The following is a 22,668-nucleotide window of genomic DNA, read 5'->3' on the forward strand; positions in this document are numbered from 1 at the left end:
GCATGTTGTCTTACTCCAAGCTGTATAGGCTCGAAAGCCTACTACCAATTAAGCATATTAGGTGATGTGCATCTCTGTAATGAGAAGGGGTGTGGTCTAATGACATCAACACCCTATATCAGGTGTGCATAATTATTAGGCAACTTCCTTTCCTTTGGCAAAATGGGTCAAAAGAAGGACTTGACAGGCTCAGAAAAGTCAAAAATAGTGAGATATCTTGCAAAGGGATGCAGCACTCTTAAAATTGCAAAGCTTCTGAAGCGTGATCATCGAACAATCAAACGTTTCATTCAAAATAGTCAACAGGGTCGCAAGAAGCGTGTGGAAAAACCAAGGCGCAAAATAACTGCCCATGAACTGAGAAAAGTCAAGCGTGCAGCTGCCAAGATGCCACTTGCCACCAGTTTGGCCATATTTCAGAGCTGCAACATCACTGGAGTGCCCAAAAGCACAAGGTGTGCAATACTCAGAGACATGGCCAAGGTAAGAAAGGCTGAAAGACGACCAGCACTGAACAAAAACACAAGCTGAAACGTCAAGACTGGGCCAAGAAATATCTCAAGACTGATTTTTCTAAGGTTTTATGGACTGATGAAATGAGAGTGAGTCTTGATGGGCCAGATGGATGGGCCCGTGGCTGGATTGGTAAAGGGCAGAGAGCTCCAGTCCGACTCAGACGCCAGCAAGGTGGAGGTGGAGTACTGGTTTGGGCTGGTATCATCAAAGATGAGCTTGTGGGGCCTTTTCGGGTTGAGGATGGAGTCAAGCTCAACTCGCAGTCCTACTGACAGTTTCTGGAAGACACCTTCTTCAAGCAGTGGTACAGGAAGAAGTCTGCATCCTTCAAGAAAAACATGATTTTCATGCAGGACAATGCTCCATCACACGCGTCCAAGTACTCCACAGCGTGGCTGGCAAGAAAGGGTATAAAAGAAGAAAAACTAATGACATGGCCTCCTTGTTCACTTGATCTGAACCCCATTGAGAACCTGTGGTCCATCATCAAATGTGAGATTTACAAGGAGGGAAAACAGTACACCTCTCTGAACAGTGTCTGGGAGGCTGTGGTTGCTGCTGCACGCAATGTTGATGGTGAACAGATCAAAACACTGACAGAATCCATGGATGGCAGGCTTTTGAGTGTCTTTGCAAAGAAAGGTGGCTATATTGGTCACTGATTTGTTTTTGTTTTGTTTTTGAATGTCAGAAATGTATATTTGTGAATGTTGAGATGTTATATTGGTTTCACTGGTAAAAATAAATAATTGAAATGGGTATATATTTGTTTTTTGTTAAGTTGCCTAATAATTATGCACAGTAATAGTCACCTGCACACACAGATATCCCCCTAAAATAGCTAAAACTAAAAACAAACTAAAAACTACTTCCAAAAATATTCAGCTTTGATATTAATTAGTTTTTTGGGTTCATTGAGAACATGGTTGTTGTTCAATAATAAAATTAATCCTCAAAAATACAACTTGCCTAATAATTCTGCACTCCCTGTATAGAGTAAATGTGGTATTGCCGTAATCGTACTGACCTGGAAAATGAAGGTAGTAGGTCAGTTATAGCATAGGAAATGCCATAGAAACGTTACAAAACACATAAAACTGTGGTGGAATTGTTTTTCTCCCAATTCCAAACCATTTTTTCCAGCTTCCCACTATATCATATGCATTATTAAATGGTGCCATTATAGAAAGTACAAACGATTGCCACATTGCGAACTTCAGCACTGCCTCCCATTTAAAAGAATAGAAGGCAAAACAATAAGGCCGCTGGGAGAATTTCAGCGTGGGTGTTGCACAAAAATTCCGCTGGGGAAAAACACCATGTGAACAGGCCCTAAGACCTTTGGGACTCACAGTTCATAAATCATCAGAGTAAACAGAGTTTGAAATACTGAACTTGACCCTTTAACAGAGATTCACAGTATTTAGCCTGTTAGTAGTGATACACTGGGTCACTGCAATACAGTACTGATAAACTGTTCTCAGGATAGGTCATCAGCTGTTTGAAGAGACTGCGGCACTACAGTAAGAGCTGCGGCCTCTTGTTAGGTCTGTGACATCACGTTTATCGGCCACACTGCCTAGCACAGCTCAGTCCTGTTAAAGTGCTTGATGCTAATGTCTGTAAAGTGCTGCGCAATATTGCACCGCTATATAAGTGCATAAAATAAAATAATAAAAGTGAATGGGGCTGAGCTTCAATACCAAGCACAACCACTATCCAATGGACGGTGCTGTGCTTGGTAAGACGCTCTGCTCACTGCAGCACCAAAGCCACCCCAAATAGCTGATCGGCAAGAATGCTAGGTGTCAGACCTCCACTGATCACACAGTGATAACCTATCCACAGGATATTGGATATACACTCAGACAACCGCTTTAATGTGTAAAACCCCCACTCACCTGTCCCTGGGCCCACAGCTGCACCATTCCTGGACACCTCTGCTCCCCACAAAACCAGGTCGCATGAAAAAAAATTCACACATATATTACTTTGGGCTGTTTTCCAGAACACACACGCCCATGCCATCCATGTACACCTAGGTCACGCTCTGGAAAGTGGGATCGGTCAAAATAGGCCCCCTTCCTTGTATGTGAAAAACAGATGCTACAAGGATGTAAAAAAAAAAAAAACACACAGACTAAGGTCTCATGCACACGACCATATTTTTCAGTCCGTGTTCGATCTTTGTTTTTTGCGGATCGAATGTGGAAACATTCACTTCTATGGGATCGCAAAAAGTGAGAACAGCATACGGATGTCATCCATGTGCTGTCTGCATCTGGGCAGCCGTGCCGCAAATTAAAGAACATGTCCTACTCTTGTCCTTTTTGCAGACAAGATAAGTATATTGACAATGGCCTGTGAAAAGTCGGATGCACAAGGCCGGTGTCCAGAAAACAGATACTGCAGTGTGAATCTAGCCTTAAAATTGATTAAACACGGATGGAAAAGGTACCATAGGGCCTCACAGTGGGTGCTATATCTATTCTATACTGGGGGAATACACATCTATTCCTCAGGGGTGCACCTAGCCTTTCTGCTGCCTGAGGTGAAAACTGAAATTGCGTCCCTCCCCAATGCTAATTTCTTAACCTAACTCATTCCCTTCAGCCCATGGCCCTTTGGCTGCCCCTACCTGGTGCCGCCTGAGGCGATTGCCTTCACTGGCCTTATTGGTAGCACACTCCTGCTATTCATCAGGTCTAAAGAAGGATGAAAGAAAATTCCCCTTTATTAGAGAAGCACTTTATGGGCCTCCAGTCCAGCAGAGGTCGCCCAACATCTCGGGTCCACCCTAATCCTTCAGTAGAGGCGTCTACTCTTCCAGGGTTTGGAAGGAACTGGCAGTTGGAGGAGAGCTCAGAGAGTGAAGGCTGCGGGCAGAACACCCGGGCACTTCTCTGCGGCGCACATATGCGCCTTCCACAGAGACCCTGCTTCCTGTATGCTGAAGTGTAGGTCATGTGCCTACTGCCCTCTCCTTGTAGGGTCCTGCTATGAAGCATGCCCCGTGTGTACAGTGCTGGCAGAGCCCAGGATGGCACGTCTAGAGGCGGTCTAGCGGGGTGTCCGTGCTGTGTGTGAGGCTGCTGTGCCCTTGTAGACATGATCCTGCCAGCGCTCCCCCGGTGCCGGTGGGCAGTGTATGTGCTCCTCATCCTGGTCCTGGTGCCCGATCTACCCAGTCATGCCAGCACTGCGGAGCTGGAGCCGCAGGGATTCACTGACTACCTGCATGAGCCTAATGGGGTCACCGCCAAGACTCCAGTCGGTGCTGGGAACACCTCTAGCCACGGCCGCCGCAAACTGTTCCCTGTGCTGGACTTGGACTACGACTACGTCAGGGAACCGTTCGAGATCGCTTTGTGGATCCTGCTGGCCTGTCTGATGAAGCTGGGTAAGTGGCAGCCCGTGCCCGGTGCCTGATGGGGACAATTACTTGGGCTGTGTTCACATTAGGTTTTTGTCAAACATTTACTTTGAATGCTTGCCTCAGGTGGGTGCCCGTCACAAAAAAAAATATTGTTTAATGTGTGTTTCTTTTAGGCTACTTTCGCACTTGCGTCTTTACTGGATCCGGCAGGGTTTAACAAAAAACGCTTCCGTTACTGATAATACAACCGTCTGCGTCCGTAATGAACGGATCCAGTTGTATTATCTGTAACATAGCCCAGACGGATCCGTCATAAACTTCAGTGAAAGTCAATGGGGGATGGATCAGTTTTCGATTGTGTCACAGAAAACTGATCCGTCCCGTTGACTTGCATTGTGGGTCATGATAGATCCGTCTTGTTCCGCATCCCACGACAGAAAGAAAACTGCAGCATGCTGCGGTTTTCTCTCCGGTATGAGAACGGAACAGATTGCATTTTGCAGCATTCCATTCTGTTCAATTTGTCCCCGTTGACAATGAATGGGGACAAAACGGAAGCGTTTTTTTTTTGTTTTTTTTTCCAATATTGAGCCCCTTTGACGGATCTCAATACCGGAAAATAGAAACACTAGTTATACTTTAAACCTGGGACAAACATGTGATGTGAACAGCTGCTAATGCTGGTTGTCACTTATAAGACGTGGTTTCGTGGTCATAAGTATGTGTCGCTGTCATTTTGACTCTCTAGCCAAGTAAATTTCAGGACTACTGACCATACTTTGATTGTTTTTTGGCACCATATTTTTGCTGTACTATAGGCGTATTTTATTGCTAATCACTAATTAGGCTACTTTCACACTTGTGTTGTGGCTTTTCGGTTTTGAGATCTGGCAGAGGATCTCAAAACCGGAATTAAGCGGATCCGTGCCATTTCATGCATCTGGATGCTTCCGTTTCGTCCGGATCTGGTTGTATTTAATCATAATTAAACAAACCTGGATCCGGTATGAAAATCATTGTAAGTCAACGGGCGCCTAATCACTTTTTATCGGATCCGGCACCATTGACTTACCTTGCCTTTCATGCCTGATCTAATTTATTCTGTTTCACAAACCGGACATAAAACCGCAGCTTGCAGCAGTTTTGTGTCCAGCACCAAATGCAATAAAATGGAACGTATGCCTACTTATCAGACTTAGGCCTCTTGCACACGACCGTATAGCCTTTTCAGTGTTTTGCGGTCTGCAAAAAACGGATCTGAAAAAATACGGATGACGTCCGTGTTTGTTCCGTTTTTTTGGCGGACTGGAACAGCTGGCCCCCTGATCAGTCCTATCCTTGTCCGTTATGCAGACAATAATAGGACGTGTTCTATGTTTGAAATACGGTAACGGAAAGCATACGGAGTACCTTCCGTTTTTGCGGATTTTTTTAAATGAGTTGTTCAGTATACAGAATGCAAAAAATGGAACGTAAACGGGGGAAAAAAAAAATGTGCAGGAAGGCTTAGGGCTCATGCACATGAACGTATTTAGTTTTTTTCTGCGGACTGTGGCAGAACCATTCAATAGATCCCCAAAAGCAACGGAAGTTACTCCGAGGCCCCATTCAAGTCAGTGTGTCCACCAAAAATACGGAACACACACAGAACACATCCGTATGTCATCTGTGTTTTGCGGATCCATACTGTAGAAATGCTATGCCCAGCCCATATTGCTCATGTGTTTGGTGATTAATAGGTTACTGTTTCCGATCCTCAAACGGATCACATACGGATATGTTTTGTGGAATAACGGAACTGAAGAGGACTTAAATCAGAGAGAAAAAAAAACTCAGATACGGAACAACGGATCCGTGAAAAATTGACCGCAAAACAACCGCTCGTGTGCATGACCCCCTATGCTTCCTGATCAGTGAATGGGGACAAAACTGAACTTAAAGGGAACCTGTCACCAGGATTTTGGGTATAGAGCTGAGGACATGAGTTGCTAGATGGCCACTAGCACATCCGCAATATCCAGTCCCCATAGCTCTGTGTGCTTTTATTGTGTCAAAAAACCGATTTGATACATATGCAAATTAACATAAGAGTCATATCTTACTTGTGTGACCAGAGAAGAGTCATATTTTCAAGCTCTGACTCATCTTAGGTTAATTTGCATATGTATCAAATCGGTTTTTATACACAATAAAAGCACACAGAGCTATGGGGACTGGGTATTGCGGATATGCTAGTGGCCATCTAGCAACCCATGTTCTCAGCTCTATACCCAAAATCCAGGTGACAGGTTCCCTTTAATTCTAGTTTTGCGATCCTCTGCTGGATGTCAATACCGGAATTGAACACGCAGATGTGAAAGTAGCCTTAGATGGAGGCATGTTGAGTCATGGTCATGCCGCAGAACTTGTGATCTGAGGTCAGGGGCGCCGTGCGGATTCATAGTTTTTCTGAAGGAATGCACATATTTGTACCATGCTAAGGACATTTGGCCGGTAAAATTATTACTATTATTTGGATGCCGCTGTTCTCTTTCAATGTACTCTACTCGGTGGTGATTTTCGCCACTCTGTTCCATAGCCGGCAGTACATATAATTGTCGGCTGACAGTTACCGCTCCTGCTCTTCACATACATATGCAAACTTGGCCAAGTAGCGAATGGAGATCAGCATGCATTGGCCAAGACTGCTGTGACCAAGCATCAGGGCTGCAATAGCCAAGCTAGTATGATGGAGCTACTGCAGTGTTCCTCGACCCCAGGGCCTACCTGCCCGTCATGTTTTCAAGATTTCCTTAGTATTCAGCAGGTGATATAATTATTGTCAATGTATCAGGACTTACCTCAGGTATTCATTCTGTGGGATATTCTCAAATCGTGACCGGTAGGTGTGCCTTGAGGACCGGAGTTGGGGAATGCTGCACTACAGGATGGCCCTGGCCCAGCTTTCCTGACCAGGCATCAGGACTCCTCCTTGCAAGCTGCCATCAGCGGATATCAAGAAGCAAGCTCTTATAATGGGGCTTCACGACTGCCCTGGCCAAATTGGTATTAGGGGCATAGATACTGCTCCGCCCTAGTGTTAACCACAGCGAATCTGCAGTGCTCTGGCTAGGTGTCTTGCACTCCCCATCCTCATGTGATGCCGACCCTACTGCTCCAAGATAAGCCTCCCGCCACCTGACGCTCACGAGAAGTAGGGAGCCTCTCATTACCAGAGAGATGCTCTGGTGGAGCTCCTCAGGTGTACAGAGGGAGGCGCCTCCGCTGTATGATCCCAGTTGTCCCAAAGGCACATCCCTGGCCGCTGTGCTCTGCATAGAATGATGGGCCCCGTTGGACCATGAACTGGGCTTGCACCTCGCATGTTGCGGTCTAATTTAAACCACTTCTCCTGTGACATTTCCTAGTTGTGATGGTGTTGGAGTGAGTGGAGGAGCATTACACATTTTAAACCAGAGGGGGGACTAGGAGTAGAGCGGAGCTGGATGTAACTGAAACAAGACAATTGACAGGGCCAAGATTAATCAGGCTGCGTGTGTTTTTTTTTTTTTTTTTTTCTTTCCGTTTAATCGCCCAGCTCTTATTTAAAGGGAACTTGTAAAGTGTGTGTGTGTGTGTGTGTGTATATGTATATGTATATATGTATATATATATATATATATATATATATATATATATATATATATATATATATATATATATATATATTATATTACAGTGCTAATCAAAAGTTTAAGACCACTTGAAAAATGGCAAAAAATCATGTTTAGCATGGCTGGATCTTAACAAGGTTCCAAGTAGAGCTTCAACATGCAACAAGAAGAAATGAGAGTGAGACAAAACATTTTTTTGAGCATTCGATTAATTGAAAACAACGTTTAAACTGAAACAGGCTGTTTTTCAGCCGATCCACATTTTAGGACCACATGCCTTTTTAAAAGGCTAAATCTGTGCAAAGATGTGGATTCATTGTCATTTTCTGTCAGGTAGTCACACGTTGTAAGGGCAAAGGCAAAAAAACTCCCTTTTTGAACCTGGTCGGGCCATCGCTGCTGAGGTGGGACGCAGTAAGACAGTCATTTGGAATTTCTTAAATGATCCTGAGGGTTATGGAACAAAAGTCAAGTGGAAGACCCCAAAAAAATGTCATCAGCACTGAGCTGGAGGATCCAATTGGCTGTCCGTCAAAACACTGGACGATCCTCGACCCAAATTAAGGCCTTTACAGCCGCTGCTTATGTCCAGATGTTGCAGAGAGCATTCTTCATGACTGAGGGCCCTCGTCTGTGTGGTAACGACTGGGTTTTTCAACAGGACAACACTACAGTACACAATGCCCGCAGGACAAGGGACTTCTTCCAGGAGAATAACATCACTCTTTTGGCTCATCCTGTGTGTTCCCCATATCTAAATCCAATTGAGAATCTTTCGGGATGGATGGCAAGGGAAGTTTACAAAAATGGACAACAGTTCCAGACAGTAGATGGCCTTCGTGCGGCCGGCTTCACCACTTGGAGAAATGTTCCCACTCACCTCATAGAAACGCTTGCATCAAGCATGTCGAAACGAATTTTTGAAGTGATCAACAATAACGGCGGAGCTACTCATTACTGAGTTCATGTTTGGAGGTTGGATTTCTGTTTTGGTAGGGGGGGTTTAGTGTTTTTTGGAGGTGTGGTCCTAAACTTTTGATCAGCTGAAAAACTGCCTGTTTCAGTTTATTCGTTGTTTTCATTAAATTGAATGCTCAAAAAAAATGTTTTCTCGCTCCCATTTCTTCTTGTTGCATGCTGAAGCTCTACTTGGAACCTTGTTAAGATCCAGCCATGCTAAATATGATTTTTTTTTTGCCATATTTCAAATATTCTTAAACTGTTGATCATAGATTATTTATTTATATATGTAATCCATTTATCTATCTATATGGTGTGTGTGTGTGTGTATGTGTGTATATATATATATATATATATATATATATATATATATATATATATATATATATATATATATATATATACACACTATATTTAATGTGTGTGTGTGTGTGTGTCGTTAAGATATCGTCAGTATCCCCAATAACAGTGACAGTCTACAGTACCCCTCCCCTTAATACTGACACCCCCACAGTGCCCCGCCACCTTAAAATGGAACCTCTACAGCAGCCATCCCCTTAACTTTGACCTCCACAGCGCCCTGCCCCTTTAATGCTAGGGCTACACCTAGCGTGACATTTTGTCTAAAGAATTTTTATAATGATAGGCTATGGTGTCGCACTGCGACATGCTGCTACACGACAGTCGCAAAAAAGCCATCCAAGATGAATGCATGTAGTTGTGCCCTATGTGTTGTGTGACTTATTGTCGTCGTGTAGCCCTAGCCTAAAGCTGACCTACAGCAGGGAAGAAAAATGGCTGGGTTGTTAAGAAAACCTGGAGTAAAACTGTGTGTATGTGGAGACTAAGGACCTGCGAGCTTCTATTGGCCGATAAGGGACATGTAACTGTGTGTATGGCAGTTGGGATATGAAGAGAGGGACCTGCAGGCTTCTATTGGCTAATGTAGATCATGTACCATATTTGCATTTTTTTTGGGAATATCTTGGGAACGGTACGTGCTAGAGAGCTGAGACCCCCCCCCCCCCCACACACACACAAGATTTCTTTCCAGGTAGAAAGGGATGTGTATACCAAGTTTCATTGAAATCGATGGTTGCGTATTGAGGGAACGCGGAACGTGTATGTATAATTTCATCTATCCCACACACATTGTATATATCATCTTTTTCATTTAATGTGTGTGTGTCGACTAGGGTTGCCACGAGAACAAAATTTTGATTCGATATAGATACCATAAAGTATTGCTCGATACCATTAAATACCACGCAAAAAAGCTGGGTGCACTCCATATTTTATAGAACGTCTGGCCCATAATAGAACAATCCTTTCCTATTTTTTTTGGGGGGGGACAAGGTGACAAAAAATGGCGAATCGCACGTTTTTTATTTAATTTTATTTTTTTTCCCCGTTACGGCGTTCACCGCAGAGGAAATTATTTTAATGTTTTCAAAGTTCACACTTTTTCGGGCGTGGTGATTTGTAATATGTCCTTTTTTTTATTATTTTTTGTAAATTTTATATGTATAATTGGGAAAGGGGGCGATTTCAACTTTTTTGTATTTTGTTGTGTGTTTTTTATTTACTATTAGCCCCCTTAGGGACTAGAACTCTTGTGAATAGAATCTTACACTGTCCCTGTGCTTTGTGCACACAGCAGCAGGGGCTTGCCATGGCTTCAGGGGAGGAGGGAGGGCGCACTGCGCCACCAATGATACTAATACTGGGGGGAGGGCGCACTGCACCACCAATGAATGTAATTAACACATTAATTCAAGTGTAGGCAGCGGGTGTCGGCAGCTGTATCACAGACCCGGCCTCAATAACGGGGCATGCGATCAGCTGAACCGCAGCAATTAACCCCTCAGGTGTGGCACCTGAGGGGTTAATTTCTGCGGATCGCATACCCTGTTATTGAGGCTGGGTCTGTGATACCGCTACCTGCACTCGCTACCTATATTTGAATTAATATGTTTTACATTCATTGGCACAGTGGCCACAGCCCCTGCTGTCTCCCCATTGGTGGCAGCGGCAGCCACGTCATAGTTGCGAGGGAGGGATAGACTCCCTCCTTCTCCACTGTGCTAGTTAAGAGAACATGGTACGCGCTGAGAGCGGGTGTGCCTTGTTCGCTAACAGATACTGGGCTGCGCAGCCTAGTATCGTTAAATAGTAAGACCTGGTATCGTGTCAATCCGGGTATGAAGGTATGGATACCCGGTGCAACCCTAGTGTTGACAGTATCCCCCAAAACAGTGCCCCGCCTCCTTAAAATGTGTCCCTTTCAACAGTTGTTGCAGGGTTGGTGGATGGAATATTTTGGGGACAATCAGGAACACGTGCATACGCCTACACTGTTTTGGGAAGCGGGGAAGGCTGTCCTGCGGGGCCGTCTAATAGCCTATGTGTCCCATTAAAAAGTTAGCGAGACCACGATATCAAGCTGCTAGTGAGAAACTGAGGAACGCATACAGTACTTATCTAGCAGATAAAACCTCGATACATAAAGAGCACTGGTCCACAGCCCAGAGAGAATTTGAGGACTGGGTAGAAAAAATAGAACAATGTAAAAAAAACTAAACTAGATAGATATTTACATAAATTTGGACATAAGTCTGGCAAACTTTTGGCGTCACTGGCAAAGGGGAGGAGACAGAAGACACATATTCACAGCATTCGTACGTGCGAAAATACTAGGATACACAATCCCCAACAGATAACCAAGGTTATGGGGGAATACTTTGCCAAGTTTAAGGAAAATAATAGGGAGTTAGGACGGCAGTTTTTGGAAACTCTATCATTGCCTACACTTTCAGAAGATCAATTGTTAGTACTAAATGCCCCAATCACAGTGGCGGAAATACAAGCTACCATAAAATCGTTCCCCACGGGGAAAGCTCCAGGCCCAGATGGCTATACATCTGATTTTTACAAAGCCCTAAATCGGCAAATGACTCCTACCTTAACTACTCTATACTCCTCCGTCCTGGAGGGACAGGGTATCCCTGATCAGATGAATACAGTGTTGATGTCCCTTATTTATAAAAAAGGTAAAGATGCTGAAGATCCAGCATCTTATAGGCCAATCTCCCTTATCAACCAGGACATGAAAATACTTTCTAAAATTCTGGCAAATAGAATGGTGGAAATTCTCCCTTCCCTAGTGTCACCATTGCAGGTGGGATTTGTTAAAGGGAGATCTGCGGTAACGAATATAAGAAAAGTGTTGCTGGCTCTTTCGTGGCGAAATCCCCTAGATACAAAGGCCTAACCCCAGCAGTGGTCACACTGGATACCGAAAAAGCCTTTGACAGCATAAGCTGGTCGTGGCTCAACCAAATACTAGACGTGTTGGGTTTTCGGGGTAGCTTTCGTACCTATTTGAAGGCGATTTATTCCAATCCCACAGCCAGGATTTTTATGACTGGGTTTCTGTCCCCGGAGTTTGCGTTAGGAAGAGGAATGCGGCAAGGGTGTCCCCTGTCCCCCCTCCTATTTGATTTAGCTATCGAACCATTGGCCAGATGTCTCGACTCCCCAGAACTCTATAAAGGGCTAGAGATTGGTTCCCGTAGCATGAAGGTAGCTCTATTCGCGGATGACATAGTGCTATTTATGGAAGACCCAGCCAGACATCTTCCTAAGGTGCTTCAAACAATATCCAGCTTTGGATCATTTTCGGGACTGAAAGTCAATACTGACAAAAGTGAAATACTATTTCTGAATGATAGGACTGATCTTTATTATGGTCTAAGGCAGGAAGACTCGCGGTACAATAAAATGGGCGACTTTAGTCAGTGGGAGGAACAATTGAACACTGAAAATGTATCTCAGTGCATAATAAAAGGATGGCTGAAGGTGCGTAAGTTTATTATTAATGAGATGTGGAGAGACACCCAGCTACGCATCATGCACAAAGCGATCTACGGTTTTAACATTCCACCTCATCCACTTAGGCCTGATCGCGTAACAAACTGCCCCAAATGTGGACTGGGATATACGGACCTTTTCCATGGATTATGGTCTTGTACACAATGTACTCAGCTATGGTCTGCTATTAGTGATGTGGCATTTGAGATATGGGGACAAAGATTTACACTGAACCCTTTGTTGTACCTATTCCACTACGATGCAGAGGAGGAAAGAGGAAAACAACGAATGATACTACAAAGGTGGCTGCAACCGGAATTACCCACTATTGCAGAAATACTCCACCAGTTAAAAGCTTTGTTCTATATGGAAAGATCAATGATTTTTCAAACAAAAGAAAAACATACGCAGAAGTTGTTTCGGAAATGGAGAAGATACTTGGTAAAGTTCATGTCCATCGCGGAATTACGCTCCATTATGGAACCGTTTACACTAACAGAATGGTACTTGGCGGAGCAGCTGATGGGGAACTTAGGCAGGTTGCAGGTAACGATGACTCGAGGAGAATCAACCTAACTCTAGGTTATAGCTACTGACCTCAATTTAAATGTCATGATCTCTACTTTGCACATTATACTATCTGTACCACTCACCAAATCACATTTCATTGATAAGATGTTAATTCCCTGTGATTGGATCCCATTGTTGTTTTAAAATACTTGATCCTGGGGTCTGAGTACCCCGCTAACTGATTATGAATATAACTACTATGTTACATGTTTGTAATATGTGGGGCGTATTGGCCAATGTCATGTTGTCCTTTTATACTGAGAAAAATGAATAAAGAAATTAATTTTAAAAAAAATGTCCTACCCCCTTAAGTGACCCCCCCCCCCCCCCGTCATACAACTCGCCCCCTTTAACAGTGGCCTCCATGGTGCCCTGCCCCCTTTAACGGGATTCTGTCACCTCATTTTCGGTTATAGAGCTGTGGACATGCACGGCTAGATCGCCGCTAGCATGTCCGCAATATACCGGTCCTATAGGGCTGTGTCCTTTAATGTAGTTAAAAAAATCATTAGAGATATGTAAATGAGCCTTGTAAGGTGCCCAAGGGCCTGTACGAACCTTCCTGGTGCCCAGCCACGCCCGCCTGTGAAGCAGCCCAACACCGCCTATGTCCTCCGAATCTCCTCCTTTCATCACAGTTAGATTGCTGTAATTTCGCGATGCGCGAGCTCGCGCATGAGCAGTTCCTTCCCTGAGGCTGATGCCAGCACAGGGAAGGAACACTATATTGGCACTGCGCATGCGCGAGCTCGCGCATCGTGAGATTTCGGCAATCTAACTGTGACGAAAGGAGGAGATTCGGAGGACATAGGCGCTGCTGGGCTCCTTCAGAGGGGGCATGGCTGGGCACCAGGAAGGTTCGTACAGCCCTATAGGACCGGTATATTGTGGACATGCTAGTGGTGATCTAGCCGTGGATGTCCGCAGTTCTATAACTGAAAACGAGGTGACAGAATTCCTTTAATGGTGACCTACAGCAGTGAAAAGAAATGGCTGGGTTGTTATGGAAACCTTTTTATAATGAAAATTATTCTGTAAAATGTATATATTGTTGACTGCAATGCTATCACTGCTCATTTTCTGCTTGTCATGTGGGTGTTCTATTCACTGACAACTATTTCTGTAAGGACTTTGATATGGGGAAGGCTGTCAACCACTGATAAGGCTGCCAGCTGGTCTCCTAAGCGCGGCACGGCAGTGCGCGGTGAGACTCTGCTGGAATAAATGTCGGACATGTCGTAGTTTTATTCCGGCAGCCTCTCGCTGTGTGCTGCTGTGCCTCCGCTGGAACCCCGCTCGCATTATAGTCAATGACGGAGTCGCAGTCCAGGGGTACATGTTCCCTAGCGGCAGGACAGATCCGACAGGCTGTTCATCCGACGGAACAGCCTGCTGGAGGTCTGTGCCGCTAGTGTGAAAGTAGCCTAAGGGCTCAGATGGCCGTATGCTGTCCGCAAAAATGCTTTTTTTTTTTTTTTTTTTTTTTTGTGGACAGTTCAGCATGTCTGCAAAAAACGGATTCCATTCCATTTTTTTGCTGATCCATAGACTTCAATAGGGACATAGCCTGTTTTTCACTGACATGTATAGGACGTTTCATTTTTTTGCTGAGCCGTGCAATGGAAGAAAAGGGCCCCATAGAAATTAATGGGGCAGCATCTAATCCACAAAAAACGGATCCGCGTTTTTGCCGACAGCATACAGCCGTCTGAATAAGCCCTTAGGGTACTTTCACACTAGCGTTTTTTCTTTTACAGCACCGAGTTCCGTCCTCAATACCCAAAAAGAACTGATCAGGTATATCCCCATGCATTCTGAATGGAGAGTAATCCGTTCAGGATGCATCAGGACGTCTTCAGTTCAGTCTTTTTGCCCTTTCAGGACGGAGATAATACCGCAGCATGCTACGGTTTTATCTCCGTCCAAAATTCCAGAACACTTGCTGGAATGCTGGATCCGGCACTCTTTCCCATTGAAATGCATTAATGCCGGATCCGGCCCTGAGTGTTCTGGCAAAACTGATCCGGATCCTGATCTGTCTGACAAATGCCATCAGTTTGCATACATTTTGACGGATCCTCTGCCGCAAGTGTGAAAGTACCCTAAGGAGAGCCTTTTAAATAGATTCAGGGTATTATGAAATTACCATTTAAAGGAACTGTTCATACATTTTAATTAATGCGATCTAAGGTCGGCATTTATCATGTATAGAAATTTAATAAAAGCCACTGCAGCCTCTGTCCATAGCAGGACCACCCTACTATAAAATGACCAGACTATTGGCCAGAGAACAAACTTCGAAACACGGCTCTTGAGAACTTTTTTAATTTTAATAGGAACTATGTAATGCTTCATTTTCCCCACAGCACCACTAAAAGAGTTGTCACTTCAGCAAATGTCATTTATCATGTAGAGGAAGTTAATACAAGGCATTTACTAATGTATTGTGATCGTCCATATTGCCTTCTTTGCCGGCTACATTAATTTTTCTATCACATTATACACTGCTGGTTTCCATGGTTCTGACCACGGGCACCAATCCAGCAGTGGTGCCCGTGCTTGCACACAATAGGTGACGGGACCGTGGGAGTGCACGTAGGCTGGCCCCCTATGCAGGCATGGCCACCACTAATAGATTGCAGGGTGGTCCGCAACCATGGAAATGAGCAGTGTCTAGTGTGATGGAAAAATGCAGCCAGCCAGCGAAGGAGGCAATGTGGACAATCGCAATACATCAGTAAGTGCCTTGTATTAACTTCCTCTACATGATAAATGTCATTTGCTGAAGTGAGACAAGCCCTTTTAGTGGTGCTGCGGGGAAAATGAAGTATTACAGTTCCCATTAAAATTTAAAAGTTCTCAAGAGCTGTGCTTTAAAGTTTCTCTGGCTGATAGTGTGGTCATTTTATAGTAGGGTGGTCCTGCTATGGACAGAAGCTGCAGTGGAGACCCCGCAGTTGCCAGTGTTTAGCTAAGTGGTCACATTTCTGTGTCGACAGCGTGTGCACTATGGGGAAGACTTCTGAAGACTGAATCTGAAAAACGCTTTGTTGCCTATAGCAACTAATCGTGGTAGAGCTTTCCCTTTTTTTTTTTTTTTTTTTTTTTTTTTTACATGCAAGCTGTTCTGTGACTGGTTGCTACGGGCAACAAAGACTGTTTCATAAGACTTGTATGATCTCACGTGCACTTGTAAAATCTGTGGTGGGAGTAGTGCTCAACGCACAGCTCTGCTAAGGGTGCGACCACGCTGCTGTCGAGTACTGGCCATCCTATGAGCCGCAGCGGGCTCTAATTAAACTAATTAGGACCACACAGTTTAGTTGGTCTTTATTTGCGGTTCAGTATTGAAGGTGCCACGTGGACATTATTAATACAGACTACCTAACAGTGCAGTATTAATTTAGTAAGAGCCTGCTGCCGCATCTACAGGTGCGTGGTGGTCGACTGCAGCACGGCCACGTTACCACACTGTGTGGTCATACCCTGATGGTGCTGTTTCCAGTATCTGAAAAATGGCACCTCTTTTTAATGTCTTGCATCTCAGTAATTTTTCTTACACCCAAAATTAAATGAATAAAAATGAAACCTTAATACTTTTTTTTTTTTTTTTGCCAAGTCACAGATCTTATATGCAAACAAGTTGCACAAATGCACTTGCTGTTATATAACACATTTTTCCCTTGTAGCCCCAGCCTTAAAGGGGTTTTCCTGGTGTTTTAATATAGATGACCTATCCTCAGAATAGGTCATCATTATCAGATATGTGGGGGTCCAACACCTCGGATCCCTGCCAATCATCTGTTTTTAAAGGGACCACTGCCTCCTCCCAGCTTATCAAGCACAGCACCGTCCATTGCATGGTGGCTGTGCTTGGCATTGCAGCTCGTCCCCATTCACTTGCACAGGACTAAGCTGCCCCTAAGCCATGTGACTGATGAACATGATGTCACTGGCCTTAGTCTCGTCAAGCAGCTCATCGGTAGTCAGGCCACGACTAGTGTTGAGTGAAGTTGTGTTTTAAAGTTCGGGTTATCTACGAATTCTGTTATGGATTTCGCTACCACGGACCATAAGTTAGCGGTAGCGGAATCCATAACAGAATTCTTAGATAACACACGTTTGCTCATCCCTAACCACGACCAATCACATATTGATGACCCATCTTGAGGATTTGTTAACAATATTAAAAGGTTTTTATGACATTTTACTACTGATTGGTGGGGATCTGACACCCGGGAACCCTGCTGATCAACTGTTTTGAGAAGGAATCGGTGCTCGTGTGAGCACTGCTGCCTCCTCGCAGCTTACCAAGCAGAGCACCGTACATTATATAGCAGCTGTACTTGGTGTCGCCCTCAGTCCCATTAACATGTCGTCACTGGCCGAAGGAAAGTTGAGAAGGCTGTAGCCCTCACAGGAGCGCTGGTGCCTTCACAAACAGCTGATTGGTGGGGGTCAGACCCCCGCCATCCAGATATTGATGACCTATCTAGAGCATTGGTTATCAATATTAAATGCCCGGTAAGCCCATTTAATTGCTTGCTTCTAGACCTTCAGCAACATTGGGAGAACTTTGAGCAGGTCATAAGGGAAGGACTGTTGGTCAATGTGCTGTGTGACCCAATGCAATCTTATCTTCCTCTCAAAGCCATCACTTGTGAAGAAATTGTCTGAGCAGCAAACAGATGGCAGCAGTTTCTCTTTTTTTGTTACTTATTTTACTTGCAGTTTGCTGTTGATCTTGATGGAATATGGTTATTGCAATGGTTTAATGTTTGCATTTTTCCATTCATAGCTGTGGGAAATTTGATTCCCAACAGAGATCGTTTAGTCCTAGGAGGATAGTGCTGGGGATTTGTTTATTAAGAATACAGGTCAGGAAAGGATGCAGAAGGAATAGCTTCCAGCTCTGTGCAGCGATGCAGCCCTCAAAATGCTCTCAAATGCTACTAAAATGAATTTTGCTGATCAAAGTTGCCTCCACACCTTCAGAGTCCAATGGAGCATGCCACAGTGTTTTTGTCTCGTTTATACATGCACGCAGAGGTACAGTAGATATCAGGAAGCCATACAACACTGTATGTGCCACCCCGTAAGATTAGAACTGGGTACAATGTGGGTATTATCATACCATGTATGCATCTGCTGACCAGCTGAAATATTCGAGTTAAAGGTTTACACTTTTGGCAGACAAGAATCATCTAAAATGTATGAACTGCTAATGGCTGATATGGTTGAAATCCGTTATTTTGCTTAACTTTCATCTTATTTGTATGGTCGGCTTTAGATATACCCAGTTTGTGCTGGTGGCTTAGGCTACTTTCACACTTGCGTTCAGAACGGATCCGTCTGCATTATATTGTAAAAAAAAAGTCTAAGTGTCAAAGTAGCCTCAGACGGATCCGTCCAGACTTTACATTGAAAGTCAATGGGGGACGGATCCGTTTGAAAATTGAGCCATAGTGTGTCATCTTCAAACGGATCCGTCCCCATTGACTTACATTGTAAGTCTGGACGGATCCGTTTGCCTCCGCACGGCCAGGCGGACACCCGAACGCTGCAAGCAGCGTTCAGGTGTCCGCCTGCTGAGCGGAGCGGAGGCCAAACGCTGCCAGACTGATGCATTCTGAGCGGATCCGCATCCACTCAGAATGCATTAGGGCTGGACGGATGCGTTCGGGGCCGCTTGTGAGCCCCTTCAAATGGAACTCACAAGCGGAGCCCCGAACGCTAGTGTGAAAGTAGCCTAAGCTGTTGCCCAGCATTTTGCATTGATTTTTGGTGCAAGTCTGTGAAAGGTCATGTACTTTTTTTGATATTGTAGGTTATGTATTTATTTTTTAGATTATATAATTATGTATTTCTTGCTGACTAAAAGCTTGCTCCAGCTCTCCGTGTTTGCTTGTAGAAGGCCTAGTCCTGTCATCAAATAAGAACAATCCTACATCTACATAGGTTAGTACCAGTGGGGCGTTGTTTGCGCTTTTGAAGAAACCGCAATCTGCAGATCTTCAGCCATGCTTGCTAAGGGCTTGTTCACGTCTTTGTTTGTGGATCCAGCATAGACCAGCCTGCTGGATCCCCTACTTCACTGCTGGATCCCCATTGACTGCAGTGGGGTTCGGAGGTGATCTGGTTGATTTCTGGCAAAAATACAGGGTTTCAGCCAGACATAAGCTGCTGCATGCAATGGTTTATGTCTGGCCAAAACACCAAGTTTTTGCCCCATATTGGCTGAATCACTGCTTGATGCCATTGCAGTCAATGGGGATCCAGAGGTGGGCATTGCTAGCTTGACCACCAGTAGACCATCAGACTGCTTTAAGACCTTTTGTGGCACTGGTGTAAGTTAGTGTAGGGTCGTCAAATTGATAGACCCTCTTTTATGTTGTGGAAGGTAAAGGATTGTTTAAAATGGTAATAGTTACAGCATAAGGCCTCATGCACACGACCGTTGTGTGCACACCTGTCCGTCAAAAAAATATGACCTATCCTATTTTTATTTTATTTTTTTTAACCGCTTGCCGCCACGCTAACGCCGAAAGGCGTCATCGCGGCGGCTCTCCCAGGTCACACTAACGCCAATAGGCGTCATCTCGCGTGAGCCGAGATTTCCTGTGAACGCACACAGGCGCGCGCTCTCACAGGAACGGAAGGTAAGCGAGTGGATCTCCAGCCTGCCAGCGGCGATCGCTCGCTGGCAGGCTGGAGATGTGATTTTTTTTAACCCCTAACAGGTATATTAGACGCTGTTTTGATAACAGCGTCTAATATACCTGCTACCTGGTCCTCTGGTGGTCCCTTTTGTTAGGATCGACCACCAGAGGACTCAGGCAGCTCACTAAAGTAGCACCAAACACCACTACACTACACCCCCCCCCCCCTGTCACTTATTAACCCTTTATAAACCCCTGATCAGCCCATATAGACTCCCTGATCACCCCCCTGTCATTGATCACCCCCCTGTAAGGCTCCATTCAGAGGTCCGTATGATTTTACGGATCCACGGATACATGGATCGGATCCGCAAAACGCATACGGACGTCTGAATGGAGCCTTACAGGGGGGTGATCAATGACAGAGGGGCGATCACCCATATAGACTCCCTGATCACCTCCGTCATTGATCACCCCCCTGTAAGGCTCCATTCAGACGTCCGCATGTGTTTTGCGGATCCGATCCATGTATCCGTGGATCCGTAAAAAATCATACGGACGTCTGAATGGAGCCTTACAGGGGGGTGATCAATGACGGAGGTGATCAGGGAGTCTATATGGGTGATCACCCCTCTGTCATTGATCACCCCCCTGTAAGGCTCCATTCAGACGTCCGCATGTGTTTTGCGGATCCGATCCATGTATCCGTGGATCCGTAAAAAATCATACGGACGTCTGAATGGAGCCTTACAGGGGGGTGATCAATGACAGGGGGGTGATCACCCCATATAGATTCCCTGATCACCCCCCTGTCATTGATCACCCCCCTGTCATTGATCACCCCCCTGTCATTGATCACCCCCTGTCATTGATCACCCCCCCTGTAAGGCACCATTTAGACATTTTTTTGGGCCCAAGTTAGCGGAAAGTTTTTGTTTGTTTTTGTTTTTTCTTACTAAGTCTCATATTCCACTAACTTGTGTCAAAAAATAAAATCTCACATGATCTCACCATACCCCTCACGGAATCCAAATGCGTAAATTTTTTTAGACATTTATATTCCAGACTTATTCTGACGCTGTAGGGCCCCTAAAATGCCAGGGCAGTATAAGTACCCCACATGTGACCCCATTCCGGAACGAAGACACCCCAAGGTATTCCATGAGGGGCATATTGAGTCCATGAAAGATTGAAATTTTTGTCCCAAGTTAGCGGAAAGGGAGACTTTGTGAGAAAATACAAAAAAAATCAATTTCCGCTAACTTGTGCCAAAAAAATAAAAAATTCTATGAACTCGCCAGGCCCCTCATTGAATACCTTAGGGTGTCTTCTTTCCAAAATGGGGTCACATGTGGGGTATTTATACTGCCCTGGCATGTTAGGGGCCCGAAAGCGTGAGAAGAAGTCTGGGATCCAAATGTCTAAGAATGCCCTCCTAAAAGGAATTTGGGCCGCTTTGCGCATCTAGGCTGCAAAAAAGTGTCACACATGTGGTATCGCCGTACTCAGGAGAAGTTGGGGAATGTGTTTTGGGGTGTCATTTTACATATACCCATGCTGGGTGAGATAAATATCTTGGTCAAATGCCAACTTTGTATAAAAAAATTGGAAAAATTGTCTTTTGCAGAGATATTTCTCTCACCCAGCATGGGTATATGTAAAATGACACCCCAAAACACATTCCCCAACTTCTCCTGAGTACGGCGATACCAGATGTGTGACACTTTTTTGCCGCCTAGGTGGGCAAAGGGGCACACATTCCAAAGAGCACCTTTCGGATTTCACAGGCCATTTTTTACACATTTTGATTTCAAACTACTAACCACACATTAGGGCCCCTAGAATGCCAGGGCAGTATAACTACCCCACAAGTGACCCCATTTTGGAAAGAAGACACCCCAAGGTATTACGTGATGGGCATAGTGAGTTCATGGAAGTTTTTATTTTTTGTCACAAGTTAGTGGAATATGAGACTTTGTAAGAAAAAAAAAATAATAATAATAAATCATCATTTTCCGCTAACTTGTGACAAAAAATAAAAAGTTCTATGAACTCACTATGCCCATCAGCGAATACCTTAGGGTGTCTACTTTCCGAAATGGGGTCATTTGTGGGGTGTTTGTACTGTCTGGGCATTGTAGAACCTCAGGAAACATGACAGGTGCTCAGAAAGTCAGAGCTGCTTCAAAAAGCGGAAATTCACATTTTTGTACCATAGTTTGTAAATGCTATAACTTTTACCCAAACCATTTTTTTTTTTTTACCCAAACATTTTTTTTTAATCAAAGACATGTAGAACAATAAATTTAGCGAAAAATTTATATATGGATGTCGTTTTTTTTGCAAAATTTTACAACTGAAAGTGAAAAATGTCATTTTTTTGCAAAAAAAATCGTTAAATTTCGATTAATAACAAAAAAAGTAAAAATGTCAGCAGCAATGAAATACCACCAAATGAAAGCTCTATTAGTGAGAAGAAAAGGAGGTAAAATTAATTTGGGTGGTAAGTTGCATGACCGAGCAATAAACCGCTAAAGTTGTGGAGTGCCGATTTGTAAAAAAGGGCCTGGTCACTAGGGGGGTATAAACCTGTGGTCCTTAAGTGGTTAACGGACAATGGTTCACTGACCCATTCAAGTCAATGGGTCCGTGAAAAAACACGGATGCGCACAAGATTGGCATTCGTGATCCGTGGCCGTAGGTTACTTTCATACAGACGGATCCGAAGATCCGTCTGCATAAAAGCTTTTTCAGATCCGACAGTATATTCTAACACAGAGGCGTTCCCATAGTGATGGGGATGCTTCTAGTTAGAATATACTACGAACGGTGTACATGACCGCCCCCTGCTGCCTGGCAGCACCCAATCTCTTACAGGGGGCTGTGATCCGTACAATTAACCCCTCAAGTGCCGCACCTGAAGGGGTTAATTGTGCGTATCATAGCCCCCTGTAAGAGAGGCCTCCCTCCCCAGTTTCAATTTCATTGGTGGCCAGTGCGGCCCCCCTCCCTCTATTGTATTTGTATCATTGGTGGCCAGTGTATTTGCATCATTGGTGGCAGC

General features: G+C 44.5%; 1 protein-coding gene across 1 annotated transcript in view; it reads left to right on the plus strand.

The window, feature by feature from the left end:
• The first annotated feature begins 3,333 nt into the window (after positions 1-3,333).
• SLC9A1 (solute carrier family 9 member A1) overlaps positions 3,334-22,668 on the plus strand; it is a 74,792-nt gene continuing 55,457 nt past the window's right edge. Inside the window, exon 1 of the mRNA XM_044288043.1 lies at positions 3,334-3,916. Within this exon, the coding sequence (XP_044143978.1) occupies positions 3,625-3,916 (292 nt within the window). The 5' untranslated portion in view covers positions 3,334-3,624. The remainder of the gene's footprint in view (positions 3,917-22,668) is intronic.

Source organism: Bufo gargarizans, chromosome 3 (assembly GCF_014858855.1).
Source record: "Bufo gargarizans isolate SCDJY-AF-19 chromosome 3, ASM1485885v1, whole genome shotgun sequence".
In the NCBI taxonomy this organism is placed as follows: domain Eukaryota; kingdom Metazoa; phylum Chordata; class Amphibia; order Anura; family Bufonidae; genus Bufo; species Bufo gargarizans.